Raw genomic sequence first — 22,845 nt, forward strand, 5'->3', positions numbered from 1 at the left:
GCGAAAATTGACTTATAGAAAGGGTTGGCTTATATATTCAGTATATATACTCGTTGCGATTCCCCGACTTTCATGGCCCGACGTGTCATTGAACAAACAGTTATGTCAATTACAACTGTCAACAGTGCAATATACAAGGGGGCGTGGCTTTGTGATCTACACGTGCTCGTGGCTATACCACAATTAGGAGACGGCGAGGCGGTTCGTGGGTGTATAGAATGCTGAAGTTAAGGGCCGTGTGAAACTATTTGCTCCGGTTGTATCAAGACCATGGTTGTCGGGATAACGGTGCAGCTGTGACGACGTTATTGAGGGTGTGCAACATCGTCGACGATTATGAAAACGTGTTAACTGGACATTAGGAATCCACGCGTTTCATTGATTTTTTTCGTTGAAGAGTTATCTGCTTGGAAATAGCTGTATGAAATTACCGGTGGTGATGGTAGTATATTGACAGCGTGGTCAGAATGTAGCATTACATTCGTCAATCTGTCGCAGTGAGTTGAGGTTTTGTTGGCGATCAGTCCTCGTTGTTAGGTCTTCAAGGGAGCCGTGATTATCTACATCTGAACCGGACGGTTTGTCTGAACTGTATTATATATCTTGTTTTATGGCATGAGCAGAACGTGGTTATTTTCTGGTGCATTGTTGAATTGATTTCCGTGATCTGAACACTTAAACCGATTAGTACCATTATCTGAACAGAACATTACAATCTAACTTATGTGAACTGATTTTTGAAACTTGAACCGATTGTTGGAATGAGTACCGATTGTCGGAAGCTGAATCGACCGTTAGAATCTGAACCGAATGAGAACTGATTGTTGGAATCTGAAGCGATTGTTGGATTGAATTGTGAACCGAATTTGGGAATGTGGACCGATTTTTGGATACTGAACCAATTGTTGAAATCTGAACCGATTATTGGAATCTGAACCGGGCAGTTTTGGACCCTAATACGAGTGAGTAGTTGGTCCGAGGTTCAGTGATCGTCTTGAAGCCCAACTAAAAGCTCTGATCTGAGCTCACCATTGTCGAAGCACTTATCTGACTTAGACGAGAATATTCCTTATGTCAGAAATAATTGTGAGATATAACTACCATTAATATAAACTCTGCTTCTAGCCATTCCCACACAAGACAACAAAGGTTTTGTTCACTTAGAACATCGGTCCATTTCCTTGAATTACTGACCAAGATGGATCGCAAGAAGCATTAACTCCGAACTTAATACAAGTCTGTTATCTTAACAGCCCCCGACCAGTCAAGCCTTACCGACACCTGACACCAACAGATTGACCACGCGGTACCCAAACACATCTGAATGAGTCCGTGGTAATCTAAATGTTTCGGAACAAGAGCCGTTGCAGGAGACAAAGATGCAACAAATTGAGATTAATCACAATCAATTAAGACGTATCATATCATCGTGGAGGAGGCTGTCTGAATGACAACACATATGTGACTGATTGTCCCCCGCCTGCGTTCAGCCCATGAATCGATTGATGAGAATGTGAGGTGATCTTACGTGATCAACTATCTCCGGACACATCTGTCGGAGGAAGCGCTGCAACATAGTCATGTGCTGAGCGAACAGACACGGGCTTATTGAAATTGACTTACTTTCACAGACAGTGCTTTAATACACCTAGGCGTGCTCACTCAAAGGGAGGAGTGAGGTGAATTCTGAATGTATTTTGACGATGTTACCTTTATTCGAGAATTTAACAATTATTTGTAAACAGGTGTGGGATTCAGACAGTTTGTAAATCCAATTACAGACGTCATCTAACAATTTTCAGAAGGGAAAAACGCCATAGATTAAGCCTACAGTCGAAGCATATTACGTTTGCAGTAGCTACTATTTGGACATTTTGGAAAATGGATGAGAGGTATCGGAATCTCATGGAAAGGAACAGGACGCTCCTGACGAAGAACCTCATCATCACTGACGACTTCTACGACTTGTTGCTGAAGGAGAAGGTGTTGCCACAGTCCATGATAGCAGACGTCAAGGTGAGACACTCGGTTCTATATGACGTGATTTTAGGCTTGTTTGTGATTTAACGCTGCGCTCAATAATATTCCGCGGCCTGTAAATAATCAAGTCAGGACCAAACCTACCAGTGACTGATATTATGAGGAACGATTCACGCCCTCGGGGTACGATGACACACAATCAACCAGGTCACCGAGCCTGACCTCCGATTCATTAAGTCGCCTCTTGCATATTCTGTGATGAGGATCAATTCTAATCCGGAATCAACACTTGTTCATATGACGTTAGGTGAGAATTTTGCGTCTGTTATCACATCTTATGTCAAAGCAGGATGTTGTGATTTTTGAGCTCATGTGTGATACATATAGGACGTCAAGGTGAAGGTCATTTATGTGTCATGACGTGAAAGTAACAGTCGTACCTCTTATCACAGCGTTAAACCAAACTAACCTAAAATCACCTCAGGTAAGATTCATTTCTGTGATAAAACAAGGCAAGAGTGATTGAGTGAGTTTCGACAATATTTCAATCATATTACGCAGTAGCACTTTGTGTGGGAGGAAAGCGCGAAGTGATGAAGAATGGCGGATTTGATAATAACATAATCACGGCGAATAGGGGATTATTACCCACTAGCATTGACCTTGGACGTAACTCTGCACATCGAAATGCGGCACCTTAGACGACTAACTTTGCTTGCCCAGCAAGGTAATTTGCACATGTGGTGAGGTGATTTGGAAATGGGTTTAAAGTCGTGATCACGTCCGGACTAACGCCGGTTTTATCGTGCTAGCCTACTGGGATACCATGCCGCAGTTTAACACGAATACCCAACTCAGACACAGTATACTGGCTCCGAGCTAGGGCTGGGACAAGTCAAAATTTACTACCCGGGTACCCACCCCCCTATTACCCGACCCTACCCGGGTACCCGCTGTAGGTCCCAAGAGGTAGGTACAAACTGTCCGATTGGGAAAAGTTTGACGGTAGCCCTGGCAAAATGTGTTTAGATACAGGTATAAAACGATCTGGTCATGCATACACTGAAGGTGAATGAAGTTGTTGTGCGAAACAACTGCGAAAAACTGGTGACTTGTAGTTTAAACATAGAGTTCTAGATCATTTTTATCATTAAACAATTATCACGTGACTAACCACGGGTTCGGTAGACCTATAGATACCCGGGTCCTACTCAGTACCCACCCGACCCGAGTACCCGAGTTACCCGTCCCAGTCCTACTCCGAGCCGATCAGTCCTTACTTTTTGATCGACCCCCCCGACCTTCCCCTCCCCGGGGATCATATAGTAGTGCCTTGGTGATCTATTGTCTATTTTATTCATTCATACTTTCACATAGTAATATTCCTATCGGTTATCCATGTGTGCATTAAATTAATCACATTTGGTAGAAATACTAAACGTACCTAATGTGGCGTAAATATCCGCCTTCAGTGAGGCGGTAACACGACAGGAACAAGAGAAGGTTATCATCCAATCTGACCAAGTGTTTATTTAACTACCTGTAGTAAATCTAGAACAAAGACAGGTTCGAGTACTCTCACAATCACCCGTGTTTGCTTTACAATTGCTATGAAAGTACTGGGGTCACTGACATGTCAAGGCAGTCATATATTTCGGGTGCGGCCGTACGTGCGTTCTAACTTGCATGGGTATATAGCAATAGATGGCTGTGCCAACTGCAGGCTACAGGCTAGATTGGTACAACGTACTCTGCTTATAGGCTTAGTGAAGCTTAAACGTTAATGAGTGAGTGAGTATGGTTTTACGCCGCTTTTAGCAATATTCCAGCAATACCACGGCGGGGTCACCAGAAATGGGCTACACACATTGTACCCATGTCGGGAATCGAACCCGGGTCTTCGGCGTAACGAGGGAAACGCTTTAACCACTAGGCTATCCGACCGCCCCTTTAAACGATAATGAATGCACGAGGTCCCCAGATATCAAACAGGAGCGAGTCCGTATGGTTTTACGCCGTTATTATTAACATTCCAGCAATATCACCACGGGACACTAGAAAATGTCTTCACGCATTTTATTATATACTATTTCACTGCAGTGAACACACCTGGATGGAACTATGGTCATACAAGAGTTACCTCCCCGCAAATTGTCTCCCTTTTCGTAAATGTCTAGCCCGTACACAAACTGTTGACTTCCTTTATAAAGACAAGGCAAAAAAATGACATATGGTTATGGAGTTAATGTCGCTTCTGGGCGCTTGTTATTCTCTTGAAAATGTTTCGTTATAAACTGTAAATGTCTCATTTAACTCGTCAATCCAGACTGTTCGTTTTCGTAAAGGACCATTTTTTGTTACTTGAACAGAGTATATTCTTTAGCTTCCAACAGCTGTCTCGTAGTTTTCAAGATTATTGTTTAGTTGATTTTGCATATAATCATATTCAAATGTATGATAAAGGATTTCCGTAACTCAAAATATATTTTGTTACTTTTGTTTATATTATTTAAGATTCGGCAAACACGGAACTACTTTTTGAGTCGCAAATACAAGGGGTGTTGGAACGTCCCTGCGTGTTAGGGAGGGAGAATTTACGTTTCAAGATTTTACATTTCTAATGAAATATTTTTATTTTCCGGTAGACAACTACACAAAAAGTATATAATAAATAGGATATTCCACGTGTAACGAGAAATGTGATGCTTCGACACATGAAATATGTTCTAGTTATCCAAATCCACATAGACTAACAGGAGATATCATCAATGTGAACCCATGTCTTCGGCGTGACGAGCGAATTTTTAACCACTTGGCTACCCGACCGCCCAACAAACAAACAAACAAAAAAAACAAACAAACAAACGAATGCCTCTGACAAGTTTCTCTTCATCCGCTGGCTGACGTCGATCGGCTGTGCATGGCCGCACATCCGTTTTGAATAAACGTCTTCAGATAGTTCTAAGCGTGTTTGACCTGAATAGTCGGACGGCAAAATCCCTTCAGTGTAAAGTGCTCCCTTGAAAGTCAATCAGGTATGTGGTTCCACACTGAAGAATACTGTCTAACATTTAGATATTTATGCCGGTACCTATGACCAATAAAGGCCCCTTTGGCATCCACACCTATCCGGACCAAATCCTAACCGCTGACTCACCAGACATTTCCTATTCAGCAAAAGCCTTCAAATCTTTGGGGTACTCGCTCTCGCGATATCACCCATCCTCAATTGATGAAGGTGGATTAGTTTATGGATTGGATGTATCTGTTTCGACCCCCGAGTCGAAAATGTGGATGTAAGTTCACTGAAAGTACTGAACTTTCTTTAATCAGTATATTTTGCATTAAAACTATTAGGATCAGAAGCTAAAAGTAAAATTCAACAACGCACGTCTGACCTTATTCAAATCAACTTAGAGAAAGATACGCATTCTGTACGTAGAGAACATACATATGTAGTAAAAGGAGCTCCCCCACCCCCACCCCTCCCCAACATCGCTACACCCATCACCATAGACACACACGCACGCACACATTCACACAGACACGTACACACACAGACACGTATACACACACAAACATACTGGCACATGCACACACGCGCACACACACATACATACAAACAGACACATACATACACTCAAACACACACACACACACACACACACACACATATACACATATTGACACACACACATACACACATATGTATATATATACATTCACACAGACAGATGACACACAGACACGTACACACGAGCACACACGCAGACACATCAACACAGAAAGATGACACACAGGCACGTCTATACGCACACACACACACACGCACGCACACACACACACACACACACACACACACACACACGCACGCACGCACGCACACACACACACACACACACACGTAGAGCTGCGCCTAACAGGTTGCCTCCGTGACTATAAGCCGCGTGACACAGTAAGGCACCTGTTCAATACTGAAACCGTATACAAGTCATTGTCGGCGATACTGACCGACATCACGAACACCTGGGCTTCACCAACTTTAACTGAGAGCAAAACCACATTGCTGTACCGCCCTAAATCAAACACAATCAATACAACACGAAAACAGTCATTACCATGGCAACAGATCAAAGTTACCTGAAACGGTTCTGATCTTAGTCGTGTCCTGTGGGGATGTTTATTAATGTGGTTGCCTAGCAACGAATGTTTCATCCCTGACGGGGAAGCTGATTTACACGGAAGCAAGCCAGAGCTACAGAAGTGAACATAAATAATTAGACTTTCAGGTTGTGGTTTTTGTTTTCTACTGCCAATAGTCGAGGAGATTTCCCCATTTAGATGTGTCTACTCGGGCCATGATTGCTGGAAGTATGACGTCATCTGCCTTTAATGTTTGGATATGTTTTTGATCAAAGTTCAACCTTGCCAATAACTGTCATGGCAAAGGTCGTTTTTCTGATTTTCTGAGTTGCAAAATATAAAATAAGTTTTTATTTGAAAATAATTACATTTTCGTTGTGTTCATTGTAATTCCGGGGCGGTCGGATAGCCTAGTGGTTAAAGCGTTCGCTAGTCACGACGAAGACCCGGGTTCGATTCCTGACATGGGTACAATGTGTTAAGCCCATTTCTGGTGTCCCCCCCCCTCCGTGATATTTCTGGAATATTGCTAAAAGCGGCGTAAAACCATACTCACTCACCCATTTTGTAATTCCTGCATTCTGATCAGCTGAATTGGTCACGTGTTATTGCATTCATTTCCCACGTCCCCCTGAATGTAAAGCATTAAGCCATCCCCACCGAGGCGCCAATAACTGTCCATCTTCCAATAGACTTAACTGACTTTAAAAGTCCAGTTTCGACCCTTGTCGAACTAGGCTGGAATTCCTGGGCTCGATCGTAGCGCCACCAATGGCTATTACCGGTTATGTCCCTTCTGAGCCTCTCCCATGGACCAATCAGATTCCACCTCTCGTATTACTTGCATTTGTTTCAAACAAAATGGCTGCGTCAAGTCAGGACGATCTGCTCGATAATCAAGATCTATATTGTAATAAAACGGGTCTTACATCGCGATATGCACCAAATCACGCGAGCACCAGTTAAAACATGAAAAGATTTAGTAAATATTTGTTGACAACGAGTTGGCGGTGCACATGCTTTTCAAATCCTGCAATCGACCGAAATCTGCATGACAGTTTACGAACAGGATTTCGATTTCGTTGCGCGATTTTGATTGGACTATGATTAGGCTCTATAACTCAATAATACCAGTCTAGTTCGGCAAGGGTGGAAACTGGACTTTTATATTCAGTTAACACACTTGCCTCGGGAAGATAAAAACTGTCATGGCAAAGGTCGTTTTTCTGATTTTATTATTGGAGTTGCAAAAAAATAAAATAATATTTTATTTGAAAATGAATATCACGAATTTCCTGAAAACAGTAAACGACCAGGCCGAGACCGCCATCATTCAAAAGAGAATAGACCCCTATCAAATTAAGCAAGTTCATTCAGAAACAAATTTCCTGGATGGACTTGCTAATATGTCATGCTTTCAGATAATTCATTTACTGGAGGGCCACGACCATGCACGTGGGAGGTTTTAACTGACAATAAATGTCAGACGCATCACCGTTCAGTAAACAATCGATGCAACTGATGCAAGACTAATCTCCTAGTTTCCCTATTAACGTCCGTTACCTGACGGCGAGCATCAGTGCCAACAGCATCCCCGGGCGTCACCAGCTGTTGCGTACACGACTGTGTGACAACATTCACGGGTATTGTGTGTACGTACACCATTGTGTGACGTCATTCACGGGCATTGTGGGTATGTACACCATTATGTGACGTCATTCACGGGCATTGTGGGTATGTACACCATTGTGTGATGTCATTCACGGGCATTGTGGGTATGTGCACCATTGTGTGACGTCATTCACGGGCCTTGTGGATATGTACACCATTTTGTGACGTCATTCACGGGCATTGTGGGTATGCATACCATTGTGTGACGTCATTCACGGGCATTGTGGATATGTACACCATTGTGTGACGTCATTCATGGTCATTGAGCTATGTACAACACTGTGTAACGTCATTCATGGTCATTGAGCTATGTACAACACTGTGTGACGTCATTCACGGGCATTTTGGGTATGTACACCGCTGTGTGACGTAATTCACGGGCATTGTGGATATGTACACCACTGTGTGATGTCATTCACGGGCATTGCGGGTATGTACACCACTGTGATGTCATTCACGGGCATTGTGGATATGTACACCACTGTGTGATGTCATTCACGGGCATTTTGGTTATGTACACCACTGTGTGACGTCATTCACGGTCATTGAGCTATGTACAACACTGTGTGACGTCAGTCACGGGCATGGAGATATGTACACCGCTGTGTGACGTCATTCACGTGCATTTTGGGTATGTACACCGCTATGTGACGTCATTCACGGTCATGGAGATATGTACAAAACTGTGTGACGTCATTCACGTGCATTTTGGGTATGTACACCGCTATGTGACGTCATTCACGTGCATTTTGGGTATGTACACCACTGTGTGACGTCATTCGCTGGCATTAATGACAATGTACACCGCTGTGTGACGTCATTCACTGGCATTGATGGTGATGAAATCATTAGCTGGGGCCAGGACTGCTGCATAGGGTTCGAATCCTATACTCACCCTTTTCCTTCTTTGCCTGTCAGCACTATACCCTTACTTGTAGGTTTCACCAATTAAATAAACGTCAAAGAAATGCGTCATTTTGGGTTATCATTGCAGTTCAGCGTCAATTCACCCACTCAAGGGGAGTTCCAGTCTGGTTGGTCTCTTGTGATGTTCGCCCTGATCATGTTTCTTGGTTTGTCAGTACCACACCTGTGCTTGTGGGTTTCATCAACGTGGTAAACGTCTGAGACCTGCACCACTTCGGGCTATAACTGGAATACTGGTGAAAACGACGTTAAACCCAACTCATTCACTCACTCACACACTCTGTAATGGGGTCAGACACAAAACTCTTGGACCGATTTGCACACATATTCTCCTGGCATCCAAATAAAAGACGCCGGTTTGACATAAACATACATAAGAAAAAATCCAAACCAATTTAGTAGTAGATTTAGATTCCTCTCCGAAATGTACTACTTGTGAGCCTCCGACCTCAACGTGAACACCTTAGCAGAGAGATTGTTGACGATTGTCTCAGTTTCACCCAGGCTATATACACATAAGGACTTGGGTACAGTTTCATATAGGCTATATACACATAAGGACTTAGGTACAGTTTCACCCAGGCTATATACACATAAGGACTTGGGTACAGTTTCATATAGGCTACAGACACATAAGGACTTGGGTACAGTTTTATAAAGGCTATATACACATAAGGACTTGGGTACAGTTTCATATAGGCTATATACACATACGGACTTGGGTACAGTTTCATATAGGCTACAGACACATAAGGACTTGGGTACAGTTTCATATAGGCTATATACATATAAGGACTTGGGTACAGTCCCACCCCCACCCATTCCAACATGCCCGCCCCTACCCATTCCAACATCCCCACCCACGCCGCCACGAATTCCAACACCCCCATCCACGCCGCCACCCATTCCAACAACACCACAACCATTATTAATATAAGTACAGTATACTATGTTCATAACAAACACGCTTATAACGAACTAACGGATATTACGGACTATTTTTGTCCTGTCCTTTTGCTGTATACAGTCTGTACGTTTGCTTATGACGAACTGCGGTTATAACGAATTAAAATTAGTGTTTCCTTTGAGTTAGTTATAATTGAGTTCGTAATTAAATGTATTGGTATTTTTGCATGCCATAAATTCTCTTAATTTGCTCTTTGTTCTCTTGACAGTATTACTTAGCTTTAAAAAATAAAAACCAGAATTGTGTGTATGTCGTTAGTGACAACACGTCAAAACACGTACCCTTCGCCGAGTCGAGGTTTCTTTAGTTCAGTCCTTTAAAAGTATCAACAAACATCACCACTCCATGCAATGAACGTTTCGTGAATTTATGGCGTCGTCAAAGCATGCTCGACATTCTATCGTAAGTAAAGTCACTTTAATTTCCACGAGCCATGCTGAAATTCCCGACGCCACGTTTAATAGGGACCACAAGCCATTCATCACACAGATCACCTATTCATGCAGCCACTTTAAGTGCTCAGTACAAACATCACCATACAGCCAGACATATAGAAACACATTACAGCCATATCTTGACACGTGTCTGCAGTCCTGCTGGAAATACGATCGCAACAGATAACCAGACTGGGTATTAAGCCTCAATGCGGGTACGCTAAATCACTCTGTAACTGCATTTACGCCGTACGGGAATATTCAATAGCCATCCACGTCCCGTAATAACTTGACAGGTAACTGACAGGTAGGTGTGTGTATTAGAAAGCGATTGGCAAACAGGTGTATTGTCTGGAAATCACCTACCCCGACAGGGGGAATTTTCCCACAATGCAAGAGACTTCATTAGGCCGTGCGTATAGCATTCAGACACGATCGTGATCCATGCTATTGTCGAGGTATAATCAACATGGCCCCTACAGTGCTGAATGAGACGACTGGGAAATATCAGCTTGAAAAATCAATTCAGATTTCTGAACAATGCCGTAAGAAAAGAGGACAATGGGATTTAACAGAGTATTTTATCCGTTATGTGCATATAAGATACCTGTTGGCAATTATACAAAAACAATTCACAATAATCTCTAAAATATTTTCGTGTACTGAAGCTCACCTTTCTTAAAAAAATGGATGTGAGTTGGGATGAACGCCTCTTTGAATAATATTTCAGTATACATCACGGCGTGTAAAGGAAAGGCTAAAACAAGATACAGGTTTACGTTTACCATTTTGGCGGAGTTACGATTCCCACTAATTCATGAGTATGTGTCACTATGAATCACTATGTAAGTAATAATACCAGATGTTTGCGAAAAGGTGAGCGTATCTTGCTCCACGGGTGGCACCTGTTACAAAGACATGTATACCGGCAAGTCAGGTGCTCACATGAAAACTACGGGAACACATATGATTCAAGTCCAAACAGGGAATAGCATCGGATATAATTTTTGTCAGTGACGCGTCAGATTTGGTAAATGTCCTCCACGGCAGGGTTATCATGTTGGCATACCACGGATCATACTCGGGACAACTTTTGGATTCGAACCCACGATGAGCGGATCCTGGCAAAGCGCAACTCAATAACGTTAACTTGTCATCCATTGCTTTTTGCGTACCCTTTTTTGTAAATGCCTTTCCTACTTTATAATTTTTTACGTAAAAAAGGTTCGACCCAACATTCATTATCTCATCTGTTAAAAGTCATTAAGGAAAATCATACATAAAACAGGTTTACAAAAACAAATGACATTGAAATACAGTACTTTGGGAAGGGTACAGGATACAGGTATATATATCTCGTCAGTTGCCGTTTCAAGTCTGTCACTCGACAGTCCTGACAAGCTTAATGAAAGGAACGTAGGTCTACAGTACAGTTCTCGTTACAGTCGGGTTCCTATATACCGGACACCCTGTAAACCGAACGTCTGTATACAGCGAAAGGGACATAGGTGTTCACAAATGATGCAACATGCCGGACTATGTCATTTGAAACACACCGTCCAGAGTTGCGAGGTTTGACTGTATGTCGCTCTCGAACTAATAATTGAAAGAAACATTTTACTTAATTTCGCAGGAAGATGGCTTGAGTCGCGAGGAGAGAGCGGAGAGGTTGATGAGCGCTCTACAACTGAGAACGAGCGCTGCCTTCAGACGCTTCCGGCGAGTGTTGCTAGGCACCGGTCACTGTTTCCTGGCCGATGTCATGTGGGATGAAGGTTAGTGTTGCTAGGCAACGGTCACTGTTTCCTGGCCGATGTCATGTGGGATGAAGGTTAGTGTTGCTAGGCAACGGTCACTGTTTCTTGGGATGTCATATGGGATGAAAGCGAGTGTTGCTAGGCACCGGTCACTGTCTCGGGCCGATGCCATGTGAGATGAAGGTGAGTGTTGCCAGGCAACGGTCTCTGCTTCCTGACCGATGTCATGTGGGATGAAGGTGAGTTGCTAGGCACCGGTCACTGAAGGTTGCTAGGCAATGGTCAGTGGGACGATATGAAGAATACTTTCAGAGAATAACATGCAACATGAAGACACAACGTGACACACATCATCTACTGAAACACTGCCGCAACCCGACCACAGATAGTGTGCCATCTTTAATTTCACGAGAGAAGGATTATAACAGATACCACCGATGTATATATTGAGACACTTTGTTTTCAGAGTCGAGTCACGCGGACATGGAAGAGACGATCGCGAGCCGGTTTCCCGCCATTTTGGAGAGAATACCAGACGACATCCGGAAGAAGTTGATCACGTGTTTAGACAGCATGGTAAATATGAGATATTCCTGTTGTTTCGGCAGTTGATATATTTATATTTTTTAAACAGATGGGACATGTGGTTGACACAGAATACATATCTGCAACTTTTCCAAGACCTACATTTGTTTTCTAGGAAAGGAGGAGTCGACCACTTTTTGGTGACCTTCAAAAAATATTTTCATATATTTTCTGGACATACCGCATTTGTTGTGAACCCCCCCCACCCTCCACCCCCACCCACCCACCACACAGCCACCCCAAAAGAGGGGAAAATGATAACAGAAAAGAGGTGTAAAAAAAGTTCTCAAGAAACGGATCCCCAGAGATAATCTAGTCACAGAGTAAATATGGTCTGGGCGCCGTTGTACAAAACAATCTTAGCGCTATGACTGTCGTAAGTTTGTGTTAAGATGGGAGGTACGTCACGACCACCTTAGCGCTAAGATCGCTTTGTACAACAGGCACCCTGAAGGCTATAGAGCAGTCCACAGTCAGTCCACAAGATGAAAAAAATAATTAAAACAACACTTTTTCATCTTCTCTCTCAGGTTACTCTCGAAATGCAATAACAACGTGTTTTCAGATATCCGGTTACCAATTAGACGCTGTAGTCGTGCTTGTCACTGTCGCTTGGAACCACGCCTCACGCGTGTTAGGTTGTTTCTTTCGTAATTGACACCTACTCCGTATGTAGTTATTGTCGTCTTTAAACAAACGTACACTAATCACCTGGACGTCGCGCGTTGCCCGTGTGAAACAGTGTCGACATTCTTATACGTTTGTCTCTTGAGTTTAGAGTATCAGAAGCGAAAGTAAGGAGTCGTCGAGTGAAGGCTCACCACTATAATAAAACCCGGGTTCGATTCCCCACAAGATTTTAATATTGGCGGCCTTCAACGTGCCAAGTCGTGTTGCAATATTTGTCAGAGCAAAGACGTATGTATCTCTCTCTATATATACGTCTTTTGTTATAGATATATCTATGATTATAAGAAATCTCCATTGTATTATTCCGACTATATCAAACGCATGTGTTTACGAAACTATGAAATAGTGATCACACCAGGTGTTCGCGAAACAAGTGAACGTATCCTGCTCCACCGATGGCACAAACACCTGCAAAGGCATCGCAATTGTGCACCTGAAAACCCACGGAAACATACGGAGCATCAGACATATGTTTGGTCAATTATGCGTCAACTTTGGAAGTTTGATACCATAATACCTGTTGAATGTTGTAACTCTGATTATACAACCTAATGATTGCGTGCCGCTTTTTGAAATCTTCACAAAAAGAACACCTCTACGTTTTGAAAGAGATTGAGTGAGCAGTGTGCTCTGGGCTTTACTTAAGAGTGAGTCACGCCGAAGACCCGGGTTCGATTCCCCACATGGGTACAGTGTGTGAAGCCCATTTCTGGGATCCCCCGCCGTGATATTGCTGGAATATTTCTAAAAGCGGCGTAAAACCATACTCACTCACTACAGCAAGCCTCGATGTCCCCCTGTACAGTGTATATGCTATGGGAATTGTGCTCTCCCGTTACCGTACCACCAAACTTAATGGCCTCATGACACTATTCATGGATTGCCAGACACACCCACAAGGGTACGACAGAAGGATCAATGAGATCTTTTAATAGTCCGCCTCTGTCATTAGCGTTAAAGGTGAAGGTCACGGAAACATTTTATCCCCAACATGGCGTACATGCCAGTGATTGAACCTACATAAACTGCCGGGCAAAAGAAAGTATACAACCATGAGACAAACGAGAAATGGTTATTCGATGGTGATGTATTTAATACGAGTATAACAGTTGTGTTTCGGGCCTAAAGTTTGCAGTGTTTCGGCAACTGATTTGAACCTAGTAATGCTTTGAAAACGTTTGAAATAATTTTGTCAAATCCAACTTTCAAGAGTATACTTCTTTTGCACCGCAGATTCACCCAATGAAATCCTGAAACCCTGTAAATCCGGAAACTGTTTGGAACGTATATGGTAGTGTCCAACGATATTAATCCGAACGATGTTTTCTGGATTAACCGGGTTTCGCTGTACGGTGGGCATGTTAAACTTTGTTCCCACCGGTAAAAATGGAGTTTTTTTGCTTTAACATTGAATCACAGGCTAATAAGCTTCATTTGGTGAGAGCGGAAGGTCCGGGGTTCGATCCCTGGCCGCTTCATGCCAAAAGACGTTAAAAGATGGTACTTGTTGTTACCCTGTCTGACGTTCGGCATTAAGGGGTTAACACAAGGACTGGTCGGCTCGGAGTCAGTATACTGTGTCTGAGTGGGGTATTCATGTTAAACTGGCATGGTATCTCAGCTAGCACTATAAATCGGCATCACTCCAGACAAGTACAAGCAGCCACACACACGTGCATGCACGTCGCTCTATAAGTGCAATAATCTTGGACACGACGTTAAACCCAATTTCACCTCACCTCACCTTACTAGGCCCCTAGAGCTGTGACGGGCATTACCGCCATTCTTTAATATGGACTTATGACACACCATGGTATTTTGTTATACATCAACATCCATGGATAGACAATCCTAAGATCAGTTTGTGAAACCGGGATTTGGGCTCCTCAATAATTACAGTGAGTTAGTGAGTGAGTTGGCCTTTATGCCGCTCTGGGTGATGTTCCAGCCCTATCAAGGCGGGGCCCGCACATTATACTCATAACCCGTAATCATAAGCTGCAGCGCATCACTGATTTTACGTCCGCATCTCACCCAAACTGTGTGCCACCACATCAGCCACCGCATGGCCCTCTTCACCTTGGTTTCTTTTCATAAGTGTAAGGGTTTCAAGTTGGGGACCGTCTTCTCAGTTTGAGTCCTTACAAATCTCACAAGGGGCGTAGACTAAGGGCGGACCGATTCATACGCAGGGGAGTGGGGGAGGAATTTTGTATCGAAATTAGATATTTTTCTGCTACAGCTATAAAACCAAAATTGTTTTATTCCAAACTATAATTCTTTGTGGTTTATTAAGAAAAACACATTGCAACAATGTATTTTTTGGTGGCAGGCATTTTCTCTTTTATTTACGTCTGAAGTATATTTAATTTTTTCAAGAATTTTCGGGAACAATTTTTTTCAATAAAATCCCAATCCCCTACAAGACTATCAAAGGTCGGTCCCTAACATCTAGTCTCTGAAACTAATATATTTTGCAGAAAAAAACGTTTAATTATTCTTAATAAATCATAACGAAAAAAAGCCCAGACACTCACATCAAACTGAAGTCGTCTTGGCAACTATTATTGGCTTGCATGGGCTATATTGGGTACATAATATGAGGGTCAATATAACAGACTAGGGGCGTGGGTAAGCGTCCGACATGGATACAATGTGTGAAACCCATTTCTGGTGTACCCCCGTGATATTGCTGGAATATGGCCACGTAAAACCGACTCACTCTCTCACACTGCCTACTTCAATTGTTGACATGTATATGTATCTATTCATGGGGCGAGTAGTCACTAGTGAGTGAGTGAGTGAGTATGGTTTTACGCCGCTTTTAGCAATATTCCAGCAATATCACGGCGAGGGACACCAGAAATGGGCTTCACACAATGTACCCATGTCGGGAATCGAACCCGGGTCTTCTGCGTGACGAGCGAACGCTTTAACCACTAGGCTACCCGACCGCCCGAGTAGTCACTAAGTTGTTAAAGTAGTGACATGTCAGACTCATGGTTGATTCCCAACAAGAATACAATGTGTGAATATCCTTCACAGTGTTTCTTAGATATTGGACCCGTGAAGATCCGGGGTAGAATAGGTCCTCAGCAACCCATGCTTGTCGTAAAAGCGACTATGCTTGTAAGACGCGACTAACGGGATTGGGTAGTCAGGCTCGCTGACTTGGTTGATGCATGTCATCGTATCCTAATTGTGTGGATCGATGCTCATGATGTCAATCGCTGGATTGTCTGGTACAGCCTCGATTATTTACAGACCGCCGTTATATGGCTGGAATATTGCCGAGAGCGGCGTTAAACAACAAACAAACAAACAAAATCTTAGATATTGATTGAAGAGGCTCACTGTATATGCAGGTGCGAGAGAAGACGTTGGTGACGTCGTGGCAGGCGGCGCCGAGCGATCGTCTGGAGGTCATCAAAACAAGAGCAGCCGACTTCAAACACGAGAGACACCTCCGTGAAACCATACAGACGATGCACACTCAGGTACTACATGGTTGCAACAATTACGGTTTAGGCCATAGCCAGATGATTGCCCTTTTTATTATAAATATGTATACTCTCCCTGACGCTCGGCATTAAGGGGCTAACACAAGGACTGGTCGGCTCGGAGTCAGTTTACTGTGTCTGAGTTGGGTATTCATCTTAAAATGCGGGATAGTACCTCAGTGGGCTGGCACTATATTATCGGCATTAGTCCTGACTAGTACAAGCAGCCACACACACACACACACACACACACACACCACACACGCACGCACGCACGCACGCACGCACGCACGGGCGCGCGCGCGTCGCTATGTAAGTGGAAGAAGATGTTTCCGGAATATAGGGTGTCCGTTCTACAACATTTCTGAATGAAATTTCATATACACGTAATGACATTCACAAGGTGTCACCGACAAGACACACTTTCGTGCTTTCTGGATCCCTAATGTATCCTTTTATAACATGATGCTCAAAACATCTGATTATCAAACTGTGCAGCTGAACGTAATTTGCGTCTAAATGTGGAAAAGTCCCGTTTACACTCCTCTCCCCCGAAATTCAGCTTAGGTAATTTGAAAATGGGGCGCTTTCTTTGTTATGTAGCGTTTATATAGGCTACATAAGTAAGGGTCTATCGTAGTTATCAGATATACTGTCATTGTCAGATTACGTTTCCTGTCTGATGGAAACAATACATAGCGAGGACACATTAAAACTCACAACAACTTAAAAAGCTCGATACGAACCTGCTATCTAGATTTGTAGCTCTCACCCTACCATCTGTGCTACGGAAACTGTTGTTGTCTTAAAAGTCAAACTTTCTCATTTACCATTAACCAAAGGTTGCTTTATATGTACATTTTAGTTGGCTTGTATGTTTATTTGTTTGTTGTTTAACGCCGCACTCAGCAATATTCCAGCTAAATGACGGCGGTCTGTAAATAATCGAGTCTTGACCAGACAATCCGGCGATTGACATCGCGAGCATCGATCCACGCAATTGGGATACGATGACATGCATCAACCAAGTCAGCGAGCCTGACTACCCGATCCCGTTAGTCGCCTCTTACTTTTTAATGTGCTATGCAAGTGTCTGTAAATCCGATTTGCACGTCTAATTTCAATATGAATTATAAATCTTATCCTTACTTAACTTATGATATGCACGTTGTCGCAAACATATAAATTCTAAAAATGTTGAAGGTCTAAACTTGTTAAGATTATGGGGATGTTGTGTTTAGGTGTTTGTTAGGCTGTGAGACGATAACTCATTTATTGTTTTTATACCCTGAACGTGTTTAGATAGAGCACACCAAATATGTATTCCGCTTAGGATTTAATCATTATCCTTGTCTGGGTTTACACATATTTACAGAGTGAGTACTTCTGTTAAAGGCCATATTTCTCTTCCAGGTTGCACAGCTCCAAGCAGAGGTTAAGGGTAAAGACGAACAACTCCGAAGTCTAACGATTGAAGTGCAGAGTCTTAATAAGGAGCTGGAACGCCTCCGGTATGAGCATGTCAACGACATCGAAAAGCAAGCCAACTTCAACACCGCCAACAGCAAAACCATCATTCGCCTCAAGGAGAGATTTGACATGCTCAATGCCAACATTGCAGGGATCAATTATCAGCTGAGGTCATTTCTTGGCGAGGAATCCGAGAGGTGCGAGGGTGACCCTGACAATGTGAAGGTCACTCTTCTAGAACGGAACTTAAAGAAGGTTCTTCAGCTCGCTAACGTCGGGCGGGAGAACGCTACATCTGTGTCAAACGAAAAGGAGGCAGTGTGTGCTCTGCTCGGGGTAAAGAACACCAAATACTCCGACAAGTCACTTACCGATGTTGTCAAAGGTCATCTTCAGAAGGAGGACAAGGCCAAGAATAACCTTTTATCGGAAATACAGAAACTGAGTGACGTGTTGACACGAGACACTCCAACTCTCTCCGATCACAAGGCCAACCAACAGTCAGTAAGAACCGACCTCCGCTTCCTGGCGATGCAGGTGGCGATGGTCCACGCCCAGATCGAACATCTCTACAAGAAGATGGTGTGGAAGGATGCGGAGATCGACTCCCTCCGACAAGAGATACAAGCACTCAGGAAGAACCTCTCCAACGTGAAGACAAAGACGAGATCTAGAGTGTCGAGTCCTGAGATGACCAGGGAGATGAGGATTGCTTACGCTCATGTCAACGACTACCTCCGAGAAGACAAGATGGAGCCGGTGAGGTCACAGGACGCCGTTCCTGCACGGAGGGTGATCAGGGTGAAGCCGCCAGGGAGCAAGCCGAGCTCCCAGGGAGGGCCTCGGCGGCAGATCAGCATGCCCCTCGTCAGGGACTATGATGTACCCCCCACAGAAGTCTAACTGGTCAGGAGATGATATGCCTGCTGCAGAAGTCGGGGTGCCAACTGTCATTGTCAACACACCAGTGTATTAACACCCTGTGTTAACACTTTCATCTTCCCGAGGCAAACGAGTTAACTGACTATAAAAGTCCAGTTCGCAGCCATGCCGAACTAGGCTGGTATTATGGAGTTACATTTTGGCTGGACTAAAGAGTCTATGCATAGTCCAATCAAAATCTGTCGAGCAGATTTCGGTCGATTGCAGGATTTCCAAAGCATATACACCGCCAACTCGTTGTCAACAGATTTTTTCCAAATCTCTTCATGTTTTTAATCAAGGTGCTCACGCGATATGATGCGCTTCGCGATGTAAGACCCGTTTTATCACAATATAGAACTTTATGTTTATATTATATTATCGATCAGATCGTCTTGACTGGGCGCCGCCATTTTGTTTGAAAAATGCAAGTGATACGAGAGGTGAAATCTGATTGGTCCATAGGAGGGACATAGAAGGGATATAACTCGTAATAACTACTGGTGGCGCTACGATCGAGCCTAGGAATTCCAACCTAGTTCGGCAAGCTTGGAAACTGGACGTTCAAAGTCAGATAACTCCCTTACCTCGGGAAGATGGGAGACTTTAAGACGGGACCAAAGAAACATACCAGGAAGGGGCTCCCGTATGACCTCAGTAGGACTCTAGTATTGAAAGTTCCAAACCTGTCAGCACCTGGGGCGGTGGGGTAGTCTAGCGGTTAAAGTATTCACTCGTCACGCCGAAGACCCAGGTTCGATTTCCCACATGGGTACAATGTGTAAAGCCCATTTTCTTGTGGCCCCCGTCGTGATATTGCTGGAATATTGCGAAAGAGGCGCTAAACCAAACTCACACTTAATGTTCCTACTGTAAACGAGTAGATGTGATATGTCAATAAATCTTAAGATGAGACTAATGACGAGTGGTCGTCTGGAGGTCATCAAAACAAGAGTATTTTAGTAAGGAGTATCCCCTATAGGATCCTTACAGTACTGAATGTTCTAGTCTGGCATACAGACTCTGAAACAAATATATCCAATACAGCCCATGCAAGTCTATAATGTTTGGCAAGTCTAGATTACTGCAGTGTCAGAAAGGAAGAAAGTCTTTGGGCTCCTTTTTATCATATTTTATAACACGAATTTAACAACTGTTTTTTCTGTAAAATATGTTCATTTCAGTGACTAGATGTCAGTCTGTGAATGTTCCAGAGCTGGTAACGTCTTGTTGAAACTACAATCGTGAATGTGCGGACTACAATCGAGACCAAAGATATAGTTTTGGAAGAGTATACAAAAATTACCTCAAACGCATTATCTGTTCTGACAACAATGTCAAATGTGATTGAAACCTTGATGTCCATGTTACGGAGACTTAGAAAGAAGGTGTGGGAGACTCGGATTTCATGTACTGATAACGATGTGATGTTTCCTTCATGGCCTGGGGGTGTAAGTGTCAACGAGTATATTATGACCCTGTGACTCGGGGCTGTCATACAACAATCACGTGGATACTGTTCACTGGAATGTCTGGCCCAGACTCAATATTTCTGCTAAATAACGGCAATCGAGTCTGGGCCAGACAATCCAGTGATTGACATCATGAGCAGCGATCTACGCAGTTGGGATACGATGACGTGCATCAACCAAGTCAGCGAGCCTGACCACCCGATCCCGTTAGTCGCCTCTTGCGACAAGCATGGTCACTTTTTCACAGCTCATTTATTTTTGTATGAAAATTGGCAGGTGCTTCCAGTAAATCAGGACACCCTTACTTTTTACGCAAACACCTTGCGTCTGCACTGATTTCAAGTGATCCATTCATATAATTTTCATCACTATTTTGCCTTTACGCCCAGTGAAATCTGTTTGATTTTCTGGCGTTAACGGTTGTTTTCTATGAATCATGATTCAGAATAAACCCCATGTTTTGTAAAGGGAAATATTGATGGGGGCATGTTTGAAACTGGAGTACCCGACATGGGCACAATGTTTCAGTGAGTGAGTGAGTTATATGGTTTTATCTCGCTATATATATCACTGCAGGGAAGAAAGGAACTTCACATATTGCACCCATGTTGGAAATCGAACTCGGACTTCGGTGTAACGAGGGTACGTTTTACCCACTTCCCCACCACCATGAGAGTTTGAAGGGACTGTTCTAGCATGGCAAGGGGCTGTCGGGTAGCCTAGTGGTTAAAGCGTTCGCTCGTCACGCCGTAGACCCGGGTTCGATTCCCGACATGGGTACAATGTGTGAAGCCCATTTCTGGTGTCCACCGCCGTGATATTGCTGGAATATTGCTACAAGCGGCGTAAAATCACACTCACTCACTCACTCATGATACTGGAATAATGCTGATCCAGGTTGTTTATGCTAACACGCCCCGCAGCTATTTTCTGCTTCAGTCACAGAATGCCTACTCCCATTGATGACATACCGATATTATAATTAGGGTCATCGTAGGATGATTATCAGTGCGTCTCTAATGTTTCATCTATAGGTGAGGTGAGGTGAAATTGGGTTTAACGTCGCGTCCAAGATTATTGCACTTATATAGCGACGTGCATGTACGTGTGTGTGTTTGTGTGGCTGCTTGTACTAGTCCGGACTGATGCCGATTTATAGTGCTAGCTCACTGAGATACCATGCCGCAGTTTAACATGAATACCCCACTCAGACACAGTATACTGACTCCGAGCCGACCAGTCCTTGTTTTAGCCCCTTAATGCCGAGCGCCAGACAGGGTAACAACAAGTACCATCTTTTAACGTCTTTTGGTATGACGCGGCCGGGGATCGAACCCCGAGCCTTCCGCTCTCCGGGCGGACGCTCTACCACTAGACCACGGAGGCGGTCTTCATCTATAGTGCAAACAATCAGTATATACTGGGTTAACAATCACATCATTGTACGGTATCTGTTGAACAGGTGCCTGTCCAAACGTGTGCTTTCATAGATTATTGTATGACCACTTCCATTAAACACTATGCACTTAATGTTGTTGTGCTCAATTATTTCAGCATAGGTTTAATGGCCCCGGGAAGAAGATTTTGTTTATAGTACGATGTGAATACTTAATGGTGGCACCTGGTCCTGTGCACAGCGCAAAGGTCCCAAATCAGGTGACGTTAATCAACGTAAGTCGCGAGATTCATTGGATGGGTGACCGCGTTTCTAGGTTGGTTGGTTGGTTGGTTTGTTGTTTAACGTTTAACGCCGCACTCAGCAATATTCCAGCTATATGACAGCGGTCTGTAAATAATCGAGTCTGGACCAGACAATCCAGTGATTAATATCATGAGCATCGATCCACGCCATTGGGATCGATGACATGCATCAACCAAGTCAGCGAGCCTGACCACCTGATCCCGTTAGTCGCCTTTTACGACAAGCATAGTCACCTTTTACGGCAAGCATTGGTTGCTGAAGACATATTCTACCCCGGAATCTTCACATCATAAAATAATAATATCATTATGTGCGGGGAAAGCTTAAGTGATACCAACGTGTACCGGTATGGTGGCGACATACCATGGATCAGGGAAATAAGGAAATCGAAAACAATATTAGCACATCCGTACACACCTAGGAAACACCACCCTTCAAAGAAATGAACGACTTCGGAGGCACTAAACCCCCCCCCCCCCCCCCCCCCCCTGCCTGGAGTCTCGAGTGTTCGAAACATGCACAATCGGTGTTTTCCGATAGGTATCCCTTTCGCACTGTGCAAGGAGATATTTTACGAGAGCTTCACTCAATTTGACACTCACTATCATCAGAAATATAACTTGCAA

General features: G+C 43.6%; 1 protein-coding gene across 1 annotated transcript; it reads left to right on the forward strand.

Annotated features, from left to right (window-relative positions):
• The first annotated feature begins 296 nt into the window (after positions 1–296).
• On the forward strand, positions 297–19,189 carry LOC124133461 (cilia- and flagella-associated protein 58-like). Its single transcript, XM_046497893.2, has 5 exons — positions 297–2,016; positions 11,756–11,897; positions 12,346–12,455; positions 16,520–16,651; positions 18,068–19,189. Exons 1-5 carry the CDS (start codon positions 1,882–1,884, stop codon positions 19,025–19,027), a joined length of 1,479 nt encoding a protein of 492 aa, XP_046353849.2. The 5' UTR covers positions 297–1,881; the 3' UTR covers positions 19,028–19,189.
• The last annotated feature ends 3,656 nt before the right edge of the window (positions 19,190–22,845 follow it).

The sequence above is a fragment of the Haliotis rufescens genome, unplaced genomic scaffold (assembly GCF_023055435.1).
Source record: "Haliotis rufescens isolate VD_foot unplaced genomic scaffold, xgHalRufe1.0.p SCAF_21, whole genome shotgun sequence".
NCBI lineage: Eukaryota > Metazoa > Mollusca > Gastropoda > Lepetellida > Haliotidae > Haliotis > Haliotis rufescens.